Genomic DNA, 26799 nt, shown 5'->3' with positions numbered 1-26799 from the left:
AAATGGGCTGATGGCACTGTACTATGCCATATCTTTATGTTTTGCGGCAAACGACAACTTTATAAAATCAGTGTAGCAAATTTAAAAAATCGTCATATCGTTTACTTGGAGAATTTGAAGCACGAACTCGTCTTAGATTTCACATAATATCTAAATCACATCATCTTTGCACATAACAATATACTTAATTCCTATTAAAGTATAAATTCTACAAATACATTCATACTCAACAATATAAATAAATAAATAAAATAAGCCAAGAACGTTTATCGATAAAACCTACTAACATTAAAATCTTCTGGGCAGCACTAAAACCGCCATGTTTTGTGGCCAGATGACGTCACAGTGGCACGAATTTTTTGTTGACGTTTCATTTCCATAGGTTTCCTACTTCAGTGGCAATATATAGTCGGATTTTTAATTAGACGAAGCCAGCTGACAGTAGCTAATGTCACTTTGTGAAATAATGTTGCTATATTTAAAGTAATAGTGATGCGTTCAGTTCTCGTTCAATCACATGAATGAATATTGAGTTTGAAGAGTTAATCATTAATTTCAAACTATCATAGAATATTATTTATATTTTACAATAAAATTGTATTAAAGTGCTCCAATATATGTTACTAGTAGTATGTAACTACAATCAGTTTTTTTATTTTCATTACCTACCTATAATTGTTATATTTTATACCTCTATAATTTCAACTATATGATGTATTGGAAATAGGACAGTCTTACAAGCTTCCTCGCAATGTTTTTCTTAATGTTTAAAACACTCGGTATTCAGTACAGGTAGATACTATAGGAACATAATATTTCGTCGAAAACCCGTTGGTATGTACAAAGCACGCCTAAAATTCTAACCCCGTACCCGATATCGGCAATTCGGCACACCAACTATTCACTAGACAATCGAGGCAATTTCATTAATTCAGGAGTTTTTTCAATCGTTCACTTTGTCACAACACTATTTTTATTTCATCAAAAACTGACAACACAGTAAACGTCAGTTGACTTCGTCTAATAAAAAATCCGACTATAGCTAAATCTGAATACATAAATAAGTTTATTTTTTAAATACATCTACGACTACAAAACACAATTTTTTTGAATTCAAGGTTTTGGTATTACACAAAACGCCACGGACTAGGTCATTGAAAGTTGGAGTATACAATTTCTAATTAAACCAATGTTTATCCCACATTAAAGATGTTACGTGTACCGGTTAAAAAAAGCACAGGTTTCACACGAATGAAGTCTTCCAGTAGTATTCGAAATACGTTTATAAAATATTTCATCGATAATCATGCCCATAAATACGTGAAATCAAGTTCAGTTGTACCGTTATGTGATCCGACAGTTCCATTTGTAAATGCGGGAATGAACCAGGTGAGCTGATAAAAACTCCTCGGAAAACAAAATCAATAAATGATAATTATTTTCTTTTCCATATTATCTTTGGTTCCCTCAAATTCCAGCATCTAAAATTTACGTATTCAGCCAAAAGAGGCACGATTATCAATATATATATCTAATGAGCAATATACCTTCTTGTCAATTGTTGACTGAAAAATTAATATTTTTTTCAAGAAAAAAATAATTTAAATACAGCTCATTAACAGTGTTACTGTATTAAAACTGTTCAGAATTAAAAATGTTTGAAATACATAAATTTCTAGTACTGTTTAAAATAGACATATTGAATGATCAATGCTCAAGACCATAATATAAATTCTACATTAATGCCCAATAACGGAATAGGTCATTCACTTTCCATAGCCATTAAAAATTTAAAATACATGAAATCTCAGCACTCTTTAGATGTATATATACTTTATACATAATGTATACATGGATCCAAACAATCTAGGAGATAGAAAAGTTTCTGAGAACAAATAAATATAGACTTTGATAACATAAAAAATGAACTCACTATGACACCATTGAAATCCAAATATTACAAAGGCAGACTCAAGGCTCCTAGAATTAATATTAATATCAATTAAGAAAAATTATATTCAATGGTGTGAATAGCTGGAAATTGCCAGTACAATTATTGCCTGCTTTAATAAAGTTTACAACTAGCACCACCACTAGCTTTGCCTTCAAATATATTAAAACACAAATCCATAGGATGATTCAAAAAGCTAACTAAATAAGATATTTTTAGCTGAACATATTATTATATTCTTTCTTAAATATATAGATTTAAAATCAATTCTAAGGTTCAAATTACTGCCACTAGTGCCATATGTCAGGGGGAGTGGTCATAATGCCTTTTATATGTGTGAAATTCTATTCATATATATTAACCTAATGGTACTCGAATTTTAGTTGAACAATAAAAGTGTCCATTTAAAACTTACCGCAACCTTGTGTACAATAATAAAACATTAAATGTTATTTTTTCAGTTCAAAGGTGTATTCCTTGGCACAGTTAATGCACCATGTCCGAGAGCTGTAAATTCACAGAAGTGCATAAGGGTTGGTGGCAAGCACAATGACTTGGATTTAGTTGGAACTGATAGTCATCATCACACATTCTTTGAGATGTTGGGCAATTGGTCCTTTGGTGACTACTATAAGGTGATTATATGTTTCTCTATGGGCTGAGTAATTTTTTTTTTCGGAAATTTGACTTCATTTTTAAGGTGTAGTTTATAGTCATAAAAGTTTTTAAGTAAGTGTGAATTCTATAAATGAAACCCTGGAATCATATCACGCCACCAATAAAAATATAAAATTATACTACTTAATTAAGCAAAAGTAGGGTAATCAAAACAAACGGCTGTTTATCTTATAAAAAGAAAAAAAAGTCTTGTATGAAGTTATCACAAATAAATTAGGGTAAACGGCTCGTGACTGTTATAAGTTTTTATTTATTACCTGTTTTTTTAATGCTTATTTGGGTGGCCGAGCTCTGGAGGGCTCGCAAGACGTCCTACCACCAGTAGCTATTAGATTAGAATATTTATTATATTAGTGATTAGAAAATGAATATGATCAATTAATAGAAGAGTACAGGAAAAAATTAAAGTACCGCTTTTAGAAAGAGGCATGTCAAATGGCGTGGGATCTGCTGCTCGGTCCCTATCGCTTGAAGCCTGATGATTTGGTTGTCACATACTTTGCCGGTGATCCTACCATGAAATTAAATGAGGATAGAGAATGCAGAGATATATGGAAGTCCCTTGGGTATGTAAAGCCATTATGAAAGTATAAACTTTAATCTTTGTTTAAAACTCTAAAACCAGTAGTGAAACAAACATACTATATATCACACTAACTACATAAAATATAATCCTTATTTTATTCTTAAACACACAAAAACTTTGATTACAGTTTGTTCTATGTGAATAAAAATTAAATTAAAAATATATGAAGGATTATGCAGAGGGATACTGAGGGTAGGGAATCTTATGAGTCTGCACAGGTAGGTTTCAACACCTGGCACATTATTGCCGCCAAATAGTAATGTGATCTGGTTTGAAAGATGGTGCAGCAGTTTCAATATAAAACTGAGACTTAAAACTAATGTCTCAAGGTGGGTGGCGGCATTTAGGTTGTTGACGTTTATGGGCTTCATTAACACCAGATTGGTGTTATCACGTTTACAATTTTTACACGTTTACACGTAAGCAATGAAGAAAGTGTGAATCATGCTACCCGGAATGAAGATGTTAGGTTATGAGCAAATGTACATAATAGTTTTAATTTCATTAATACAATTCACAGAGTGTCTCCGAGTCGTATAAAAGGTCTTGGAGCTTCAGATAATTTCTGGGAGATGGGATTGACTGGGCCTTGCGGTCCATGTACTGAAATACATGTTGTCAACCCTGACGGAAGCCTGACCGAAATCTGGAATTTGGTGTTTATACAGTTTAATAGGTATCCTATTCTTATAGTGTCTTATGTATGTATGGGCTCTTGTTTAATGGTCACTTTATTGATATATAAAAAGTAATAATTTAGAATGAATATTCTATAGAGTATCAAGTGACAATGATAAAGTTTAATGTGTATTAATATAACATTAATATAATATAAATGTCACTGAATTGGTGCCAGTGGTAGAAATCTCAAAAATGTCAATTAATGACTTGTGAATTAAAAAAAATCAATGTCTGATGCAGGGAAGCAGATGGTTCAGTGACCTCTCTGTCTCGTCATCACGTGGATACTGGCATGGGATTAGAAAGAATGGCGAAGTTACTGCAAGGCGTACCCTCTAATTACGACACAGATATTTTCAAACCTCTCATCAAGGCGATCGAGAAGGTAATATTATAAACTATGTCTACTCTAAAGCCTTGTTCGGACTAGGCGAGTATTTTAGTCGAGTACCGAGTAATTTAGTGGCTAAACTACTCGCTACTCGCCCGAAAAAATAGAACAAAATGGATTGACTTGACTAAATTATTTACTAACCTATTCGACTAAATTTTTGGTGCTCAGACATATTTAGCCACTAAATTACTCGGTACTCGACTAAAATACTCGCCTAGTCCGAACAAGGCTTAAGGCGTAGTAGTAGTAGTAGATTTTTTTATAATATAACAAACAATTTCTTCAATCATCGATACGAAAGTATTGGATGCATTGCAAAAGCATAGTACGGTAGCATTTTAGGCGTGGCGCATTTACGTTGTAGATGTCTATGGGTTTCAGTAATCTTAACTTACTTAACACCAGGTGGGCTGTGAGCTCATTCACCCATCTAAGCAATAAAAAAATAAAAAATGTATAGATAAACTGGATAATTGCATTGTAAAAACGGATATAATAGTTTAAGATTGAATTGTTACAGAACAGCAAAAATGTACCAGCTTATAGTGGTCAGTACACGGAGAGTTCAAAATTGGACTGTGCTTACAGGCGGCTCGCTGACCACTCGAGGATGATCAGTGTCTGTTTAGCTGACGGTGTCTTCCCTGTCAACAGGTCAGTTGAGTCAAAACTTAATTTATTCCAGTATAGCAGGCAAGCCGTTATTTCAAAGCACGAGGAATGAAACTTTTTTTATTCCGATACTGAAATAATAAGGAAGCTATGATTTTAGCTGTGTACCAGGAACATATGCTCTACCGGCTCTGTTATGAACAGAGCTTCCAAGGGTCATATACCACTAGTTCCCTTCTTCTCCTCCACTTAAATTTTGTGCTATCATTTACCGAGCGCGTGACGTGTCTTTTTCATAGGAGAGCATTTTCTCGTATGACAAAGTCCTCACCAGATTTTACTATCACGAGCAAAGATGTATGGTTTATAGGAAGTTATTACAAAAGGATTTTTTTCTCTGAGGCTATATGTATATTTTGGAACAGAATTTTCCTCTGTTCCTTCTAATCCATCAACCACTAATGATTTTTTATGATCTAATTTGGAACACTCCACGCGTCATGTGTTGTTTGCCAAAAACGTTCTTTGTTTGTTAAAATAAATAACGTGTCCATCAATCTAATTTCCAGCTTAAATGTAAAGCAAATAATGCGTAAATCGTTCAAAATATGCTCTGATGTCTTCAACAACCCTCACCTGCTGTCGAATTTATATGATGAAGTTGCAGCGACCTTGGGCTCTACCTATCCAGAGCTAGTGAGCAACAAGTCCAGTGCGAAACTTATTATTGAACACGAAGCCCAGGCTTATGCGAAGATGAGAGCTGGTTTGGTGAAGAAGTGGAAGGACCTGGTGACGAGATACCCCGAGGTTGAAAGCCTCAATGATGTCGAGACACCTGGATTCGCTTTAGGATATAAGGAGTTTAAAGAGGTAAATTTCTTAATTTTTTATTGGCCCTAGATGGATGTAGCTTTTTCTATATTTCACTCTATAATTTTGGACAATTAGGTATCTATTTAAAAAAAAGTATAACCTTTTTGGGACATCCTTGAAGATCCTACCCATGTCCAACCTCTTCACTGAGCTAGTACTTTCTAATGCACAATATCCTCACATTGTATTCCTATCTAACTTTTCAACTAATTTCTTTGCTATCTTAGATTCTTAGATTCTAGGTGGAAGATCTCACGCCCCACCTGCCGTTAATTGGTTACCCTAGTTTGAGACATGAGTTTTACGTCTCCGTATTTACAGTTTCAATTAATTCAATTTTATTTCAGACTATTTCAAAACTTAACACATCTATAATACCCGGAGAATTGATATTCAAACTTTACGATACTCACGGCTTGCAAGAAGAACTAATAAATAGAATAGCAGAATTAAACAACATGACCACAGACAAGGAGGGCTTCCAGAAACTTCTGTCAAAGCACAAGCACAGACACAAGACTGCATTCAAAGAGCAAACTTTAAACAAAACCATATTATTCAATGATGCAATCGATCGATTAATTAAAAACGGAATTAGTAGAACCAATGATATTTTTAAATATAATTACGAGATCACAGACAGTAAACTTGAATTTAAAACTTTGACAACGAAATTATGTGCCATTCTGAATGAGGACTGTCAATGGATTGACGTTTTAGATACAATCGAAAATAGACCTTATTATTTGGTAACAGAAGACACGAATTTCTATTGCGAGGAGGGTGGTCAGATATCAGACTCTGGTGTTGCAAGAATCGACGAACATTTATCATTTAAAGTTGATAGTGTTTTTAAAATTCGAGATTTTGTCTTCCACAAAGGTTGTTTTCTAGTTGATAAAAATTATAGTGCTTGTGTTAAGTGCGGTAGTGAAATAAGCTTAATTATCGATGGTGAGAAAAGACTCAGGGTCATACAAAATCACACGGCCATCCATCTTTTGAATGCAGCTATCAGGAAAGCATTACCAAACAGTGTTGTAAGTCAAATCGGTTCTAAAGTGACTGACAGCGGCCTGTATCTGAATCTGTCAGTTTATGGTGAGAAATTATCAGAAGATGTCCTATTGGCCGCTGAATGTATGATCAGGTGAGTTTTATTAAAATAATATGATTTCCACTACTCTGTACTTATACATATTCAGAACTCCAAAGCGGATGTTGAGTAGTATTTTTTTTATTTTTAAGAGAGAGAAAGAGAGAGTGTTCTTTATTGTACACAAAATACATAAGAAATGCAAAACATTAAATACAAAAAAGTACAATTGGCAGTCTTATCGCTATTCCATTTACTAGTCCACAGTGGGTACAAATTTGTGCTAGAAATTTTCTTGAATTTAAGACATAGATAAGAAAGAGATAAGGGAACTAAATCTGATAGTCACCTGTATTGACATTAGTGTGGCTGCACTATCACATATTATAACAAAAGATGATTCTGCAAGTTTCAGGGGTGAGTCGAAGTTATTAGAAGTACACCCCTAATAGCTGAACATAATAGCTAATTGATAGCACAGTATTATTGAATGGAATTTGAAATATGCCTCGCAATTATTAGTTTGACAATAGATTGAAATAGTACATAGTAATAGTAATAAGTAGCAAAATTGTTGTTCACTAAGATATATTTTGGCCCATTTGGTGTTAATCTGAGTTAACCGCAGTCTATAGACGCCAAGACCTAAAACCGGTCATTGTTACCCGCTTATAAAGCACTGTGGAGGGATATTCATTCCAGATTCGAATGGTAACCATTGCAATAAAAAAAATTAAATCATTAGCAACCTAACCATCTCTCTGCATTGTATTAACATTATTATTGCTATTAATGCAATGGCAAAATATGAAGGCAATGGAATAGGGGATTGATAGTGTAAACAATTTTTTTTTAAAGGGAATCCATAGAATCGAATGCTCGAATAGAAACGAAAATATTAGACAGCGTCCAACTGGCTCTCGAAGACTCAGTAGTCACCGTTCCGGGAGAGACTTACCCGGAGACCGGACTTAGATTGGTGATAATACAGGAGCCTCTGATCTCCAAGTAAGTTGACATTGTTGAATTTTAGTAAAAATAACAATCGATGTTTTAGAAATGACGGTTAGATTATTTATTAACTAGCGACCCGCCCTCGCTTCGCTTCGGAAACATTAAAACACACATGAAACAAAAAAAAAAAAAAATTTAAAAAGTAGCCTATGTTCATCAGGGACAATGTCGGCTTCTAATGGAAAAATAATTTTTCAAATCGGTCCAGTAGTTTCGGAGCCTATTCGAAACAAACAAACAAACAAACAAATCTTTCCTCTTTATAATATTAGTATAGATAAAAAACTTCAATGATAATTTTGTATGCTTTTAAAGAATGATGCATATAACTTGTAATTAATACGCTAATACAGTAATCCCCCTTATAACACGGTACTCTTATTACGCATTTTCATATTGCGCGATTTCAACCTCTCGTATAACAAGGGTATTCCCCCATAATACGCGGTAATTTCACACGTTATAAGTACTATTATGCAGTGCACTGTAAAAATAATAATTGTGTTCCTACTTTTTAAATTGTAGATACGTTGGTTACGTTATATTATATTTGTATATAAGGCGTTATATTGGGTCATGTAAGCGCGTTTTGCGAAAATACCCCTACAAAACGTTTCCTATAATGGAACCACTGTATGTATTTCTTATTGTGAACTGTCTTAAGATAGTCTGGTGAACCAGTATACCCTGAATATTAGTACTAGTTATTATGTCACTTGTATTTGCAGCTCAGTGATTCGATATGGTATCACTTTGAATGACTCGATCTTTGTACCTTTCCTGACCAGTGTCGGTTTGAAGCTATTTAAGGCCACATGAGCAAAGCGCAGCAATACAAAAACAGTTTTTTTCTTATTGACTAACATTAGCAGATATTAACAAGGGCCATCTGATTTTAATTGCTTAGCCACTACTGCGACGTGTATGAGGGAAATAAATTTAGGGTGACATTTACAAGTAAAAAAAACCATTCATATTAAACAAGTTAGTTAACAACCAACTTGAGAGAGCATTTTTCGTTTTTTTTGCCTGTGTAGGCTGACGTGCAAACAGCCCAGCTGATGGTGAGTGGTTACCATCGCTTATCAGCAGGACGCCAGCGAAGCCAAGGGCAGAGCCAAGGGGCTGCCTACCGTTTAAATTGATTCTTCTTAAATTTGTTATATTTGTGTAATCAGTTCCGGCAACTATGATAAATAACATGAAGCCAGTTTATAACAGGGAATTGTGTTGCGGTACTCACGCGCCATCTGCCGGCGCGCTGCAGGACGTGTGCATCACGCAGGCCAAGGGGCTCGGGACCAACGCCCCCACCGTGTACTGCGTGTCCGGGGAGGCGGCCCGGCAGGTCGGTGCCGACGCTGTTAATGACAGTGCCAGTATTTGTTTTTACTTTGGAAATATGGAGGGTCGAGGTAAGGAGAACCGTCTCTGCGTGTGAAAAATGTCCGTTAAAATCTGCTAAATAAGGGCGGCGTTACAGTAGCAACCGGGTAAAATTTTAAAAAGGCGCTGGAAGTTATTAGAATAAGATAGAGAAATAAAAAAGGACGAAAGAACTGTAAGCACTAAAAAGTATTTTATTTAAAACCGATAAAAAAATGCAATGGATGTCTCCACGTTTTACCACAGCAATAATTTTAGGTTATATTGGCGAAATTAGTTTTGGACTACGTAAAAATGTGAGGTCTTGTATATTATACTGTCACTAACTACTCTAGTCATTAAATATATTAAATTTCCTAACTCAATCAATCAGTTAACAACTGCTCAATTCATATCATACCCTGTGCCTATGCTAGCGCCATTCTGGAGGATTTTTGAACTTATTTAGTGCTGAGATTGGGACACTTTTTCAAGCTTCTCCAATATGAGACGGTTCTCCTTACCTCTACCCTCCACATTTGGATTTTTTTTATAAATATCCTTAATCATTAACCGAAGAGTAATATGACAATTATGGCATTAATATATTTAAAGGGATACGTTTGAGTAATACACGTGGTACAGGTGGCTCTGTGACCTCAGGTTGAAAAACTCAATGATATCCATTAATAACGCATACAGAATTAATTACAGTTGATGAGTATCAATCAGTAAGTTAGATATTGGATCTGATTGTCGATTACGAGTATGCTTTGAAGAGGCCACTGACCTTTTTAAATATTTTTATTATAAAAAAAAAACATTTTAAATTTTTTTACATATGCATTTATTAGTATTATTTAAAATTAAAGTTAAATTATATGAATAAAGCACTCATATTGTTTTATATTGTTCAAAACAAGTAGTAAAAAACATAGTTTTATTAAAGCGATATTTATTAAGTCGATAACCTTAATTTTTAGAAATTATAAAACAAAAAAGAATGCTAGCAAGACAGCAAAGTTCAAAGATTAATTTGAACTACCCTCACAAAAAACTAAACAATTTTTTTTTTATAAACACAGGCAAGGGAACTGTTCTGCCGTACAAAAAAATTGGAGGAAGTGGTTGATCTGATGGACCCTGAGCGGCTTAGAGAGGAGGTGGCGGACATCCGGCGCGCCCTCGGGGACGTGTGCGGCGACCGCGGCGCCCCCCGCGGCGAGCTGGCGCGCTGCCTGGCCGCCCTGCGCCGCGCCGCCGCCCGCCCCGCGCCGCACCCCCACCCCGCGCCCGCCCTGCAGTCAGTACCGCACTTCCTTACATACACCAGGCCGAACCGGACGATACCGCTGTCAATTTAAACTTGCTTTATTGCATCAAACACAAATGTGTGTAGTTTACTTGCGATAGAAAAGAAAAAATCTCGCAGGCGGGTACCAATTCTTCTAATCCGCGTGAGTAGGTACCACCGCCCTGCTTATTTCTGCCGTGGAACAGTAATGCGTTTCAGTTTGAAAGGTGGGTGGCGCATTTACGTTGTAGATGTCTATGGGCTCCAGTAACCACTCAACACCAGGTGGGCTATGAGCTCGTCCACTCATCTAAGCAATAAAAAAAATTTATATCTCTTTCACCTGCAAACTAACTCCTGTAGAAATAGGATAGGTTGTCTCTCTTTAGTGAAGCTTTTACGTTGTGTGATCAATCAACAAACCGCAACAGAGTTTTAACAAATACTAACAGACAAAAAATAAAAATTATATTAATACTTATAATAGTACATAAAATATATTACATTTGGAAACCGCTGCTTACAAACATTAAATATGACAGCGCTTTGATTTTTTTGAGAGTAGCAACACTCCGAGCGGTGACAGCTGACAGCTGACGTGGTTGTCACTCTGACACAACTGCAATGTTATTCTCATTTCAAATACTTAAATTGCAAAAATGTTGTATTGATGCATTAAGCTAGAAATTGTTGTTGTCGACATTGACCAACCTCCTGTCAAATGAACATCTTCGAAGCTCGAGATCTGAGTGACTACGTAACATTTCCAATGTTATAACATAATGTCGGTAAGCCTACAGTCAAACTGTCACGTAAGAGCATCATAAAAACGTATCTAATTCACTATTACATAGTTTTAATGCAGCAAGGATCAGTAAAGTGGAGTCCTCATCCTCGCGTCCTTTTCCCAGGGCCATCGCTGAGGCGGAGATCCGTGAAGCGATCCAAGAGGCTGTTGATAGCGGTCGTAGGTTCGTGGTGCAGTTTGTGCGGTGCTCCTACCTCATGCAGGACTCCGGGCTGGCGTGCGCGCTGCGGTCCGGGGGCGCGCTGCCCGCCCTGCTGCTGGGCTGCGCGGGGGGCGTCATCCACGCGCAGGCGCACGTGCCCAAGGTACCAGCTCGCATATGGCAACATCAACTCGGAGTTGAACTTGCATTCCTTCTCGCAAACGCTGGAAATACATTTTTTTTAAGGGATTTTATGACCTGGTAACTGAGACCTTTAAGTCATGTCTTATTTTAAATTATAATCATATTTTTATGAAAAATGATATTATGGAGTGAAATGATATGAAGATGATTAATTTGAGACATTAATCAACTGGAATGAAATTAAATGAAATGAAATGGGATGAAATATAATCTCAGTAAAATGGTGGTCATTTACTAAGATTTTTTCAGTGGACTTTTTGGAGGATCCCGAAAAGTTACGTCCAGCAGCTTTGTTTCATTTTCCCACATTTGTACACTTTCACAGATATTAAACAGTTAATAAACCACCATTATTACACATTTAAACCTGAAGAAACACTAAATAGACAAAATAAAACAAATCACACAACTTCACTCCTCGCGTTCCCGCCAAAAAGTCGACTGGAAATACATAGACAGCAGGGTTGCCAGATGTGGTGATTTCTCGCCATTGTGGCTCCTAAATAGCTCATCAGGCGACATCATTTTATCGTTTGGCTACTGATAGCCAAAGTGACTATTTTCGTTTTTATACATTGTTTCTTTGACTATTTAAATATGTTTTGTATATCAAAAAACTAGTAATTTCAGTAAAAAAAAAAAATCTTATTCCCTATCTAAAATCTATGAATAAATAAATGTATTTAAATCCTAAATTGTTATTAAAAATTAACAAATAAAATTATTAATAATATTATTTAAATTTTAAATAAAAGAAAAAAAAATATGTACACGTATATTTCATTTAAGTATTAGCGCTTACTTGAAGTACTACTAGCGCCACATTACGGTCATAAGGAAAACAGCGCCGTAACCTGGCTACTTCGGTAAAAAATATCTGGCTACCCGGATAGGCAGCTATGATTTAAAATAGGAACTAAGGATATAAATTCCACTGCAAACTGGCGATTGTGGCTCCAGGGATGCCTGCAACTTGACAGTGTACTCCGTGTCTTATCACACACTATTACCAGGAGACCTTTGGGTCCCTTGGCGCCAGAAGCTATCAGGACTCGTACACGTTGCAGGATCTAGTGACAGAGTCCTTCACGGCGGAGCGCTGGTTGGGCTGCATCCTCCCCGTGTTCAAAGCCGCCACGCAGCCCCCCGCCTGCGGAGACTCCGCCCTCACGCGAGCTGCGATGACTCCCACCAAGGTAATCTATCCACAGATGTAGCCAATCGGATTTATTAAATGAATTTCCACAGCCCACTGAGTTTCTGGCCGGATCTACTTAGTGGGATACCCCTCCGATCTAATGGTAGATTCTGCGAAACACTGCTATTGCTAAGGCTAGCTGAATTCTCTCAGGCTGGGCCCGTGAGCTCACGTACCCGTCAGCGCATAGCTGGAATAACCCCTTAGACTACCAACGGTTAGGTAGGGGAAAAAAATGAGCTTTCACTAGCGTATACAGAACTCGTAAAAAGCTTGGTCCGGTGTAATGAGAAGTTCCGGGACATTGCGACGTCAAAGTCGCTTGCTTGGTCCATAATAAAGTGCGATAGAAAATTTGCATCTTGAAAAGAAATTCTCAGCTACATATCTACCGATAATATGCAAACTAGACTCGTAAAATGTATACCGTTGCACACCGATATTATTATGCAAGTCATGTTACAACAGGTGAGCCTGATCGACTGTGAGGATCTAGTGCAGGACGCCATGCGGGCCGCCATCAGGTTCGCGCAGGCGCACGCGCACGCCCCCCGCCGCCCCGCCGACAAGAACAGGCAACACAATTAGATATCGTTACACTTCTCCTTTTTTAAGGGATTTTTAGCCCTGGTAACTAAGACCTTTAGGTCTAGTCATATTTTAATTTATGTTCTTATTTTTATGAAAAAAGATAATAATATGTATAATTTGAGACATTAATCAACTGAAATGAAATTAAATAAATGAGATGAGATGATATGGGATGAAATATAATCTCAGTAAAATGGTGGTCATTTACAGAGATTTTTTTTAGTGGACTTTTTTGGAGGATCCCGATAAGCTACGTCCAGCGGCTTTGTTTTATTTTCCTACATTTGTGCACTTTCACAGATACTAAACAGTTAAAAAACCACCATTATTACACATTTAAACCTGAAGAAACACTAAATAGACAAAATAAAACAAATCACACAACTTCACTCCTCGCGTTCCCGCCATAAAGTCTCGTTACACTTCAGAATAAATCTAATTCAGAATATCCTAATGACATTTGAAAAAAAATACACGACGCAATTGTACATGCAATTTTTGTCAAAAGTATCAAAACTGTTTGCGGAGTTTCAACCTAATCGTTGGGATGGAAGCGGTTTAAAATATCATTGAAAATTTTATCCCAATTATGGGGAATTGATTATAAATTGTTAAGTTGTGATTATAATTTTTTTTTAGATATTGTGCGATTATCTGAGTTTTTCTATTTTAATTCACGTAATTAATTGAGACCAAATCCGCAAAAAAATTAATTTGCGTTATTACTGGTGATAGGACATCTTGTGAGTCTGCACGGCTAGGTACCACACCACCCTGCCTATTTTTGCCGTGAAGCAATAATGCGTTTCCTGTTGTACTGTAAAAACTGAAGCAGCAGCAAGTGGTGACCACTTAAATCCACTTGCTCTATCGTCTTACCAATAAAAAAATCATTACTATCTTCATGCTTTGAGTTGAAATTATAAAAGTCTTTTGAGATTATTAATAAAATATCGTAAATAAAAAATGACATTTGAGTCTTGCATAGAGTATACAAAAATGTAGGCTAAAGTATCTATTTGAATAAAACCAATAATGACGTTTCGTCATGACTACGTCAGCTAACCTATTGACGTTTGAGGACAAACAACGGTCAAAGGCATTTGTTTAAGAATATCGTTAAAGATTATTTGTCATTATAAATTGATTGTTCTATACCTAATCCTCGAAATGGTTTTTCAATAATAATAAAAATATTATGGTCAATGCCCTTTGGAGATAAATGAAAACAGAAAAACTATTTTCTTATAAATACCTTTTATAAATACGATATTATCAAAGCTTCGCTTTAAAACTCTAGTCACAAATTTCATCCACTTTTAGTAGTAAAACTGATGAACTAGCAACACCGAAAAAGAGAAGCGAGGTATCACAAATATATCATGGAGGATAGAAATAAAAAGTACTTGTACAATTTCTAGATATTGTCTAGGAGTATTTAATTAGTGTCTCAATAATATGCTTTCATTAGTTTCTTGAAAATTTAATGCAACACAAAACGTTGTTGGTTTATATAAACAAAAGAAAAGTGGCATCTTTTGAAATTTACATAAAATGTTTTATATGTGAACACGTAGGTTCTACAGTACTTTACAGTGTTTTAAAAATTGTCCGCTGAAAGGGAGCTAATTAAGTTGCCGCCATAGTAGCAAGTGGAAGGATTTTAAAAATAACCGCCATAAACTACCACACTTCATTTCAATCCAGTACGCATCATTCTGTTTATTACTGCTATATTCATTTCCCTCCTGGCTGAGCCTTTGCTCGCCCACCTGTCCTTGTGAAACTGGAAAGGCCTCCGGGCTAACAGTAAACCCTCCATGACAAAAAAATCATTTCCACTTACTACACTAGCGCTATTTCGTTGAGTATTGAGACAATAACATGCTGTTCACGGGTGGACACTTTTTCAACTTGTCCCCTATATACAAGATTGTGCTCCTTGCGTCTACGCTCCATAAAATATATAAAAAAAGTCTTGTCTACCTTCTATAAAATGTATGAAAAAGTCTTGTCTACCCTCCATAAAACGCAAAAAAAAAAGTATATTTTGTAGAGTAGCATCCCCCCTCCCTCCGTTTTAGCAGTCACTCGTTCCGGTTTGAAGAGTGGAATAATCGTTGTACAACAAGGATGAGCAACACGCGGCCCGTCAAGCATTCCTAAAATTGAATGTATTTATCGACTTTCTCCCATCAATTCGTTTATCTGTTCTTTTCTAGTTTGTTTTTATCTGGCATTAAAATGTGTATATGAAATCTTGAATTATCTTTTTGGTTTTAAATTTAAATTGGCGCATTGATTAAAAAGGTGGGTGGGGGCATTCACTTTACGATATGTCTGAGTGATGTACTTTACACCTTTACCCGTATAATGAAATATAAAGTATGTATCTCTGTAGTTAAGTCTGTTTATTTCAAACACTCGATAAATAGCATAATTATGAAAAACTGAGGTAAATTGGTTGATTTGAATGTACTGTACTTATCGACTGCCAGCTGTCTTTTATTAAATTGAATATAAATTTAAATAAATTTATATGTAAATTTATTAAATATTAAAAATGATTGTATTGTTTTTATGTAAATGTTTGTTATTAAAATCAGCTGAATTTTGTAAATACTAAAAAATTGATTTTTTATTTATTTTATAAAAACAAATTGACTTTTTCCGCTATACTGTTAATATCAGCCTAAATAAAGTATTTTATAAATTCAAGAGTAGTTAAAAAAAATAGTGTGTTGTAGTCCTAGGGTACCCCGCTGGTATGAAGTCGTCGTGGCCTAAGGGATAAGACGTCCGGTGCATTCGTGTTGAGCGATGCGCCGGTGTTCGAATCTCAGGCGGGTACCAATTTTTCTAATGAAATATGTACTCGGCAAATGTTCACGATTGACTTCCACGGTGAAGGAATAACATCGTGTAATAAAATTGAAACCCGCAAAATTATAATTTGCGTAATTACTGGTGGTAGGACCTCTTGTGAGTCCGCACGGGTAGGTACCACCGCCCTGCCTATTTCTGCCGTGAAGCAGTAATGCGTTTCGGTTTGAAGGGTGGGGCAGCCGTTGTAACTATACTGAGACCTTACAACTTATATCTCAAGGTAGGTGGCGCATTTACGTTGTAGATGTCTATGGGCTCCAGTAACCACTTAACAACAGGTGGGCTGTGAGCTCGTCCACCCATCTAAGCAATAAAAAAAATTAAAAAAAATGGTAGATAGGGCCCTCACAAGTTGTCTCCACTTTACTCTGTCTTGCGTTTGCTCCTTGACATCACTCCAGGTCACGTTGGCAGTCCTCATCTCACTCTCTACGGTGCGTCGCCAAGATAGTATTTAAAAAAAATAGTATTTCTTAATTATTTAACATATCTTAGCCAAATAATAAATGAAGAATACATGTCGAGAACGCTGTAATGCCTCACCAAGACAATGTAAGATACCTGGGAAATTCAATTGGGCCGCCGCTTAACATGGAAACACCACCGTACTGAGACCTTAGGACTCAAATCTCAAGGTGGGTGGCTTAATGTGTAAATGTCTATGGGCTCCGGTAACCACTTAACATTAGGTGGGCTGTGAGCTCGTCCACCCATCTAGGCAATAAAAAAAATCGAAATTTAGAGTAAATGGCTCCCTGGAGCCACGCTCTTACTACCTACGTAATGAAGGTAATTAAAGAAAACAACGACATGTAAATATTAAAACAAGTTATATTCGATAATTTACAGTCTTGTAACACGTAAGTCTAAGCACTTATCAACGCTAATGATTGTCCATGTATTGTAGTTCCGATAATAACAGGATCGTGTTGGGGAGAGGGCGCGGCTGCGGGGACAAGACCGTCAAAGTCTGTCGCTCCATGTCGACTGCCGTTCTGATAAAAACAAAGTTCAAATCAAACCCGCAAAATTATAATTTGCGTAATCACTGGCGGGAGGACCTCTTGTGAGTCTGCGTGGGTATGTACCACCACCCTGCCTGTTTCTGCCGTGAATTTCATGTCTCAAGGTGGGTAGCACATTTACGTTGTAGACGTCTATGGGCTCCAGTAACTTAACACCAGGTGGGCTGTGAGCTCGTCCACACATCTAAACGATAAAAAAAAGTTAAAGCCGCGCCTGTAATATAACACAGCTCCGTATCTGGACGCGTATATTCGAAGTAAAGATAATAATAAAACGGTGCGCGTTCACGTGAAAGAAGTGTAATCTTCTTATGGCTTCTTCTTTTGAAGGCAGCGACCTGGTTCTGCCCCTGGCATTGCTGAAGTCCATGGGCGACGGTAACCACTTACCATCAGGTGGGCCGTATGTTCCGTAGTATTGTGGTTTTCTTCATATTTCATCTTTAAATCAGATTTCTCTTGTAATAGGGAATGCTGTGTATAAGAGAAACGTCCTAGCTCGCTTTGTCCTCCTTCCCCTTTCTCCACGATCGAGTGGATCATGTGTTTGTCACTGAACTCCTCCTAAACGGCTGGACCGATTTGAATGATTTTTTTGTATGCGTTTGGGTGGCGTCCTTGATATCTACGTTAATTTATTTTTCCTAGAAATAATTTATAAGGCCGGGTTTGCCGGGTCAGCTAGTGCTATTATATTATAAATGAATATTTAAAAAAATCAAATATTAAAACAACAAAAAAACTAATATTTAAAAAAAAAGACATGCCCGCAGAGTTTCTTGCCAGTTCTTCTCAGGACGGAGGCTAGTTTTTGTGAATTGGCGGTAGTTCTTTTTGACGTACAACAAGTAGGTACGTTGAATATTTTTTTTTTTATTTGATTGATAGCGTAGTTTGAAAGCCGCTTTAATAGCACTAGATGACTGCTAGAGGGTCGTTCTAAAGCTGAATGAATAAATCGTGGACACTAACACACAGACGAACCCCGCGAGGTTGGAGTGCAGCACGTGGTCGTCGGGCTCCGCCGCGAAGGACACGGCGAGCAGGCGGTGCTGCAGCGCGCGGCCCCCCCACACCGCCACCAGCCGCGTCAGCGCGTCCTCCGCGCGCATCCCCAGCGGCATGCACGAGTCCGGCAGCGACGGCGCGCCCACCTGCCGGCACCCGACGCGCACCCTCAACACCTCTTGTGACTCCGCCCTGCCCACTTCTGCCGTGCCGTTCTAACTATACTGAGACTGATAGATGGCAACATTTACGTTGTAGATGTATATGGGCTATAGTAACCACTTAACATCAGGTCCACCCACCTAAGCAATAAAAAGAAATTAAAAAAAGCGCATAACTGCATAAATAAACTAATGACAAATGAAATTATTGAACTTATACAAATCTGTATAATAATGGTAGCAAAAATGTTAAATTATACTGATTACCTATTCGATAAACTGGCAACACATGAAAGAACCGTTAATGATCGGACTTTTTGGCGGGAACGCGAGTAGAGAAGTTGTGTGATTTGTTTTATTTTGTCTATTTAGTGTTTCTTCAGGTTTAAATGGTCGCTCAGCTGGCGATCTTCTTGTATACCTCACACATAAATGGGCTGAAGCCTTGGAAAGCAAGGGCGAGGCTCTCGCTGTGAGCCTTGACATCGCGAAGGCCTTCGACAGGGTCTGGCATAGGGCACTTCTATCGAAGCTTCCAGCATACGGGATCCCTGAGGGACTCTGCAAGTGGATCGCTAGCTTTTTGGATGGGCGGAGCATCGCAGTTGTCGTCGACGGCTGCTGCTCCGATACCATGACCATCAACGCTGGTGTTCCACAAGGTTCGGTGCTCTCCCCCACGCTTTTCATACTGCATATCAATGACATGCTATCTATTGATGGCGTGCATTGCTATGCGGATGACAGCACGGGGGATGCGCGATATATCGGCCATCAGAGTCTCTCTCGAAGCGTTGTACACGAGAGGCGATTAAAACTTGTGTCTGAAGTGGAGAACTCTCTGGGGCGGGTCTCCAAGTGGGGTGAACTGAATTCAGTTCAGTTCAACCCATTGAAGACACAGGTTTGCGCGTTCACTGCGAAGAAGGACCCTTTTGTCATGGCGCCGGAATTTCAAGGAGTATCCCTGCAGCTTTCCGCGAGTATCGGGATTCTGGGGGTCGATATTTCGAGCGATGTCCAGTTTCGGAGTCATTTGGAAGGTAAAGCCAAATTGGCCTCTAAAATGTTGGGAGTTCTCAACAGAGCGAAGCGGTATTTCACGCCTGGACAGAGACTTGCGCTTTATAAAGCGCAGGTCCGACCTCGCGTGGAGTACTGCTCTCACCTCTGGGCCGGGGCTCCCAAATACCAGCTACTTCCATTTGACTCCATACAGAAACGGGCTGTTCGGATGGTCGATAGTCCTGCTCTCGCGGATCGCTTGGAACCTCTGGGTCTACGGAGGGACTTCGGTTCTCTCTGTGTTTTATACCGCATGGTCCATGGGGAATGCTCTGAGGAATTATTCGAGATGATTCCCTCATCTCCTTTTTATCATCGCACCTCCCGCCATCGGAGCAAAGTTCATCCATATTATCTGGAACCGCTGCGTTCATCGACAGTGCGTTTCCAAAGATCTTTTTTGCCACGTACCATCCGGCTTTGGAATGAACTCCCCTCCACGGTGTTTTCCGAGCGCTATGACATGTCCTTCTTCAAACGAGGCTTGCGGAGAGTTCTTTATGGTAGGCAGCGGCTTGGCTCTGCCCCTGGCATTGCTGACGTCCATGAGCGACGGTGACCACTCACCATCAGGTCGTCTGCCTACAAAGGCAATAAAAAAAAAAAAAAAAAAAAAAAAAAAAAAAAAAAAAAAAAAAAAAAAAAAAAAAAAAAAAAAAAAAAAAAAAAAAAAAAAAATTTGTAATAACGGTGGTTTATTAACTGTTTAATATCTGTCAAAGTGCACAAATGTGGGAAAATGAAACAAAGCCGCTGGGCGTAACTTCTCGGGATCCTCCAAAAAGTCCACTGAAAAAATATTAGTAAATAACCACCATTTTACTGAGATTATATTTCATCCCATATCATCTCATTTCATTTCATTTAATTTCATCCCAGCTGATTAAGTCTCAAATTAATCATCTTCATTTCATTTCACTCCATAATGTCATTTTTCATAAAAATATTAATATAAATTAAAATAAGACATGACTTAAAGGTCTTAGTTACCAGGTCATAAAATCCCTTGGAAAAAAAAAACCGTTAATGATCCGGAACGAAAAGTTTTTCAATAACAGTAACTAAGAATTTGAGTGAGATAGTTTTCCATATCTTGGCCTAGCTTAAGCCTTCGTCAAACAGAACGCGTAATTAGCGCGCGTCAGAGCGCTAAACTGACGCCGCGCTATGACGCCGAGACGTGTTGTATTACTATGGTAACATACCGTCAAACAGAGCCCCAGCGCTATAAGTACGCAGCGCTCTGTCGCGGCGTTAGGACGCTTTGACGTCAGGCGTTGTAATTTTTTACAAATTTTATTTTAGCGTCCGAGTGAATGTGTATTAAAATACTAGATAATGCCCGAAAAAATTATATAAATAGTTAGAAAATACCCATGCTTATACAATGCCACATCTGAATCACTCGATTTCTTAATACTTATAAATTTTCACACTGCTATCGAGGGTACTATGATTTGGCGAATGCGTTGCGTCAAGGAGCGTTAGACTCATCTAGTCAATTTGAAGAGCGCGACGCTAAGTACGCGTTCTGTTTGACGAAGCCTTTAAAATTCTAGTTGACTTAACACATATTTTATAACACCCTGTATTTATAGTTGATAGATCTACTTTATTTAGAGACGAAATAGTTTTTCCGAATGAATATTAATTCATTATCAAAATTTAACATGGTACAACATACCTTGTATATCTTGAGATCTGAGAATTTAACGTCAAAGGAATGCGGGTAGTATGGTGTTCTCTTCCCGTAGAAGTACTCCCGGATGCGCGCGTCCCGGGCCTCCGCCCTCTGCGTGCCGGAGCGCTCCACCACCTGCCCGGGGGCACACAGATAACACATGTCCATCTACATATCGTCGCTTGAAAGGTAATCGTGACTAAGCGACAATAACTGCTTTGTAAATGATAGGCAATAACCATATTCGATGCGCAAAAAATATATATTTCTAGGTCTATTAAAATAATTTTACAGCCACAGCTAGATTCATTAAAATATAATTTTTTTCAGGTATTTCAATTTTAAATTAGTCTATTGTAAAGTTCACGCATTGTCGCTTAGTCATGTTTGCCTTTCAAGCGTCGATATATTCAAGAATTTAACCCCTATATATTTTGCTAAACCTTTTGAGTCATAGAAACGATCGTGATAGTGTTCACGTCGGGTTACTTATGCGTGCACTCACATTTTTTATTGCATATATAGGCGATTGAGCTCACGACGCACCTGATCTTCAGAGGCTTCTAGAGTCCATAGACAGTATTATTGCTACCACTGAATTGGTTCTACATAAGACATTATAATAATACACCCTACTTAAACGGTTTAAACCATACAAAGTTTATTATTATTATTGCTTAGATGGGTGGACGAGCTTACAGCCCATCTGGTGTTAAGTGGTTACTGGAGCCCATAGACATCTAAATACAACGTAAACCATCTTGAGATATAAGTTCTAAGGTCTCAGTATAGTTACAACGGTAGCCCCGCCCTTCAAACCGAAACGCATTACTGCTTCACGCAGAAAGAGGCAGGGTTGTTGTACCTACCCACGTGGATTCACAAGAGGTCCTACCACCAGTAAAAGTATACCAGTGAGTATACCAGCATATCAGTGAGGCCATTGTCAAAGGAATTGTTGTTGTCTGTCTGTTGATGAAGGTTAAACACCTTCATTTTTTGCTCATGTAAGAATATTAGGTGCAATACAACTTACCCCACCACTTTTAGGTAGATAGACTACTTTCACGAATTTAGGCATGTCACGCTTCAGCTCGTTGTACAATCTCTCGTTGTCTAAAACTAATATGACGTCAACCTGAAAATTATGAATGTCATTAATAATTTCTTATTTCATCATACCGATGTCTTCTCAAACTGCGAATGGCTTATCAACTCACTCTGTGTATTCATAACAAGTATTCAAACTATCAGTTATCTCTCTCTCTCACTTCTCTTTAGTATTATTAGTAATAAAATGCTTTCAGCCCACAGATATTCATTCCTAGACGTGAAAGATACGATAGTAAGAAAATATATGATTGTAATACATGTTGATTGGCTGGTCGTTAGCAAACCAGTTTAGATTTGGAAGTCATATGTTTAGTGCTACGGGGTGTACAGATTCCTAAGCCACTTAACAACACTTAGTCCATAAGCTCACCAGTGGTAGAACCCCTTGTGAGTCCGCAAAGGTAGGTGCCACCACCCTTCCTAGTTCTACCGTGAAGCAGTGCAGATACATTTCGGTCTGAAGGGTGGGGCAGCCGTTGTACTATACTGAGACCTCACAACTCGTATCTCAAGGTAGATGGCGACATTTACGTTATAGATGTCTATGGGCTCCGGTAATCACTTAATACCAGGTGGGCCGTGAAGTTATGCACCCGTATAAGCAATAAAAAGATAGAAAACAAAATATTTTACCAAGACTAAGATGCATCTTTAAAACAACCAGGTCTGTTTTTTGACAAATCTAAATTGACAGTTACCACTTACCACCAAACAAACCTGTGCTTTTCAAAAACATTGTTTTAAATTTTCCATTCTGTAGCTTACCTGCATCAGTAATGCATATTTAATGAGCAGTAGTGTCTAAAAATTCAATTCAGATACATAACAGTTGTCAATGAAATTGTCAATTTTAACAACTCACCTCAAAAGCTTGTGCGGCATGAGTTAAAACTTTGTAACCCGCATTCTTAATCCAGCCACACGTGTTTATTATGACGCCTGAAGACGCCGCTGCGTATGAAAATATGAATGTAAAAATATTAATATAATTTATTCAAATTTTGCGCCGACCCCAGGTGACTGGGAGAAGGCCAGGGAATTATGATCTTGTTTTCAAATTTTTTTGCAATATTTAATGTTTGTTTTTGTTTCTTTTAACAACCGATACTTGGAACCCTCTGAGGTGAAATGTAACTTTTGCATAATTATCCCTGGCTCAATCTGTGCCTTATTTTTTAGTACTCAAGGAGATAGTATGTATTTTAAGTCCATAAAAACAGATGAATGTTTTTATTTAACTAGCATGATGTCACGAATAGTAACTTTTAGTATACTTCTTGTGCTCGGCGATGCATTTAGGTAAGGATGGAAGAAGAATTTCACTTGTTGCAAGTGTTTTTAGGAGAATTAAATTGCTGACGCAATATCCAACCAAAGATTCTCACCCTTTTTATTAGTTTCGCATTTCTCTGTGATCACTTCGGCTAGCCTCGACACAATGGTGTTGTATAACTCAATATTATCGCTTGGCGAAGTGTGACCAAAGTGATAAACCAAAGGAGCCTGCTGACTGAAGCCTTCTTCTATAGACGCAGGGCGCTCTACTAACAATGCACCTGTGGACCAAATAATTATATGTAGTTATATTAATTTTTTATCATAATCATGAGCCAATGGGTTCTTGGTGTTATGTAGTCTTGAGGTTCTGGGGCTGTTGACACATCATAACCTGTATCTTGACAATGAGCTGACTTACTTGAGACATTTTTTTTTCTTTTCTTTTTTTTGGGGCTGGGGGCCGAATCTCCTACGACGTTCCTGTGCCTAGGGGCGCGCGGGGTATGTGGGACTAAACGGTCTGCAAGGTGTTGTGAGTAGACCGCGGGCCGAAGGAATTTACTTGAGGCGTGATGCAACAGTGTAGGATTAATATTACTACTTTTCAATGTCAGTGACTCAAGAGCAAGGTAGTAGAACCTTCCGCTGCGGGCTCTCAAGATGACCATCAGTAATCATAAAAATTTATATATTTATGATTCAACATGGTGTTATTCCTTCATTGTGGAAGTCATCCGTGAACATGTACTAAGTATGTATTTTATTTGAGAAATTGGTGCCTACCTAGGGGGTTTGATCACCTGCATCGTTGCAGTGTTCGGTACGAGTACACCAGGCACCTTATTCTCTTGACTACAATAACTGCATAGCATTAATACAGAATTTAATCTATAATACCCACCGATTGTACCAGGAACGCTAATCTGGCCCTGTCCCACATCCAAATCAACATAAATAGGCCTCCTGCCCATGCGGACAGCATAGTTCAAAAGGATCCTTGAGAGTGTGGACTTGCCAACATCTGCAGGCCCAACTATCATTGTTACCGGACCTCTTGTGTTCTCTTGTTCTGCTGCAACTCTTTGCTGTTCTAATGCCGCATGTACGTTCAAGTACACTATCTGAACAAGAATTAAATGGAATAAAATTGAATATAAATGTTACTATAAAAAAGAAATCAAATTCTAACTGGAACTATTCAGAATCCAAATGTTCAGAAAGCAAAATAAAAAAATCATCAGGAATAATGCATGCATTTATCAAACTAACAAATAAATTACCATTGGTGTTTCTTTGGCTACATAGCTGACTTCAGTCTTTCCTCTGAGTTCTATAGTACATCCGTGCCAAGTAAACACAGCAACTTTAGCACCAGTGTGAAATTCGTATGGCTTTCCTTTCACCAGTTCTGTACCGAATAATTCAGCATATCCACTTTTTACCTGTCATAATTATTTAAGTTATCAGTTTGAGTGTTTGAATTAAACAAATATATTTATGTACTATGTGGAGTGATGATCTGTGCAGGGTGGCTGGCAGGAGCTGGATGAGAGAAGCAGAGGGTCTTGCTACGTGGCGAACAATTAGAGAGGCCTATGTCCAGCGGTGGACTGCTATAGAATGATGATGATGATGATGATGATGATTTATGTACTATAGATCTTTACAACAATACATTCTTCACTCACTATCTAGGTCATTAAGAGTCTATAGGCTACAATAATCATTTCACATGTTGAACACAAGACTAGAAACCCTCTGACCACCAATAAATCAGGATCAGGGAGCTACAACAGACACTTTGTGCCTGCTGTTTGACATCTCTCAGAAAATTATAAGTAGTCACTGGTTTCATAAGTCTCACACTATGTTTGAGTGTATTCTTGACAATATTTGTCCAATGATTTTTGGATGACTCTTGATATATTGGTGCAGTCCTAGGGAAAAGTATGCAGTGACATATGGTATCCGTTCCACATTTTAACATCAGATTGAAAAATGAAATCAAAGTCTCAATTATTTACTGTATAATGACTGTCCAATGATTTAAATGGAGGATGAATTATATTTGATTTTAAATTTGAGTACAACACAAATGAATAATGATAAATAATGAAAATTGTTTATTTATTGGTGATTGCAATAAACAGAAAATCTACCAAGGTCTCTTTACTCTATTTATATTATAGTTATTTTGAAGTAGTCATACTTTCAATCTTCATAAATACAGTAATGAATTGGGATGACACGGTGGTAGAAAAATAAACATTTTCGTTAATGAAATTGGTGCAGCATGTTCATACGTTTAATAATAATCTATGCATAAACTTTTGTTCCGTTGTAATCTAAATTATCAAATTTACCATTTAAAATTATCGAAATTTAATAAAAAAAATATTAATTAATAATTATTAAAAAATTTAGTTATTATCTTTAGAGAGGATTGTTGCGTTTAGATTTCTATCCTACCCCCTTCTGCTTTCAACTAATCCTCTCTCTGTTTCTGTCAATTTGCTTTTAGTTTTCGTGTTTTCAGGTTAGAATTGTTTGAAGCGGTGCATAAAATTTTAACGGGTATGGTGCTACTGTACAAATGATTTTTAAAGTCAATTGGTAGTCGTGTTCAGAGCCCAACTCGAATCAACCTTGTAATACAACAAACAATTTGAAAATGAAACCTAGAAACGCTAATTAAAAATATATTTTTAAAATAATCTGCCGTGCTTGTTAAAGTGTACTGAACTAAATAAATTTATTTACCTCTAAGACGACTTTTTCGTTCTTCGATTCTACTTCAAAACGTAATTCCGAATCGGGGTCAAGCTTAAATTCTTGTAGTTGCACTTCAGTCATTATGAAAGACTTGCACGTTCACTTAATTTAATTAAAATTTAACAAAACAATAACAATAATTAAAATCAGTAGGTAAACACAATTCAATTCCAATACAAATACATACAAAAATTACAAAACACAGAAAACCACTAGGTTAAGTGTATAATCTATGCCACTAGGTCTCGAATATATTAAGTGTATAATCTATGCCACTAGGTATAAGAAACCTACAGAAAACGCAGGTGAATGAAGTTAGC

General features: G+C 37.5%; 2 protein-coding genes across 4 annotated transcripts; one reads left to right on the top strand and one right to left on the bottom strand.

The window, feature by feature from the left end:
- The first annotated feature begins 1009 nt into the window (after positions 1-1009).
- Positions 1010-15698, top strand: AlaRS-m (alanine--tRNA ligase, mitochondrial). Of its 2 annotated transcripts, XM_089738695.1 has the most exons (15): positions 1010-1389; positions 2413-2586; positions 3050-3195; positions 3736-3891; positions 4137-4281; positions 4811-4944; positions 5472-5775; positions 6126-6928; positions 7733-7882; positions 9110-9236; positions 10339-10556; positions 11459-11660; positions 12769-12897; positions 13368-13529; positions 15575-15698. In XM_089738695.1, exons 1-14 carry the CDS (start codon positions 1210-1212, stop codon positions 13485-13487), a joined length of 2988 nt encoding a protein of 995 aa, XP_089594821.1. In that variant the 5' UTR covers positions 1010-1209; the 3' UTR covers positions 13488-13529; positions 15575-15698. The 2 variants fall into 2 exon arrangements, with proteins under 2 accessions (XP_089594821.1, XP_089594820.1); XM_089738694.1 differs by lacking the exon at positions 15575-15698 and having other exon boundaries at positions 13368-13697.
- Positions 15699-17189: 1491 nt separating this feature from the next.
- Positions 17190-26744, bottom strand: cbc (protein CLP1 homolog). Of its 2 annotated transcripts, XM_028185397.2 has the most exons (9): positions 26468-26744; positions 24988-25149; positions 24609-24828; positions 23815-23985; positions 23292-23380; positions 22353-22454; positions 21320-21451; positions 18374-18555; positions 17190-17371 (listed from the first exon to the last, which is right to left on the bottom strand). In XM_028185397.2, the coding sequence occupies exons 1-9, from the start codon at positions 26558-26560 to the stop codon at positions 17260-17262; spliced, it is 1263 nt and encodes a 420-aa protein (XP_028041198.1). In that variant the 5' UTR covers positions 26561-26744; the 3' UTR covers positions 17190-17259. The 2 variants fall into 2 exon arrangements, with proteins under 2 accessions (XP_028041198.1, XP_089594822.1); XM_089738696.1 differs by lacking the exon at positions 18374-18555 and having other exon boundaries at positions 26468-26735.
- Between the last annotated feature and the right edge of the window lie 55 nt (positions 26745-26799).

This window comes from Bombyx mandarina, chromosome 25, assembly GCF_030267445.1.
Source record: "Bombyx mandarina strain Sakado chromosome 25, ASM3026744v2".
NCBI classification, from domain to species: Eukaryota; Metazoa; Arthropoda; class Insecta; order Lepidoptera; family Bombycidae; genus Bombyx; species Bombyx mandarina.
Note: the sequence above shows the minus strand (reverse complement) of the source record. Positions and strands in the feature narration are given on the sequence as shown.

Coding starts and splice junctions, on each gene's coding strand:
- AlaRS-m (XM_089738695.1), top strand. CDS start 1,210: ATGTTACGTGTACCGGTTAAAAAAAGCACAGGTTTCACACGAATGAAG. Junction 3,892..4,136: donor GTGTTTATACAGTTTAATAG/GTATCCTATTCT, acceptor TGTCTGATGCAG/GGAAGCAGATGGTTCAGTGA. Junction 10,557..11,458: donor CACCCCGCGCCCGCCCTGCA/GTCAGTACCGCA, acceptor TCCTTTTCCCAG/GGCCATCGCTGAGGCGGAGA.
- cbc (XM_028185397.2), bottom strand. CDS start 26,560: ATGACTGAAGTGCAACTACAAGAATTTAAGCTTGACCCCGATTCGGAA. Junction 25,150..26,467: donor ACGAAAAAGTCGTCTTAGAG/GTAAATAAATTT, acceptor TAATTATGACAG/GTAAAAAGTGGATATGCTGA. Junction 22,455..23,291: donor ATGCCGCACAAGCTTTTGAG/GTGAGTTGTTAA, acceptor CATAATTTTCAG/GTTGACGTCATATTAGTTTT.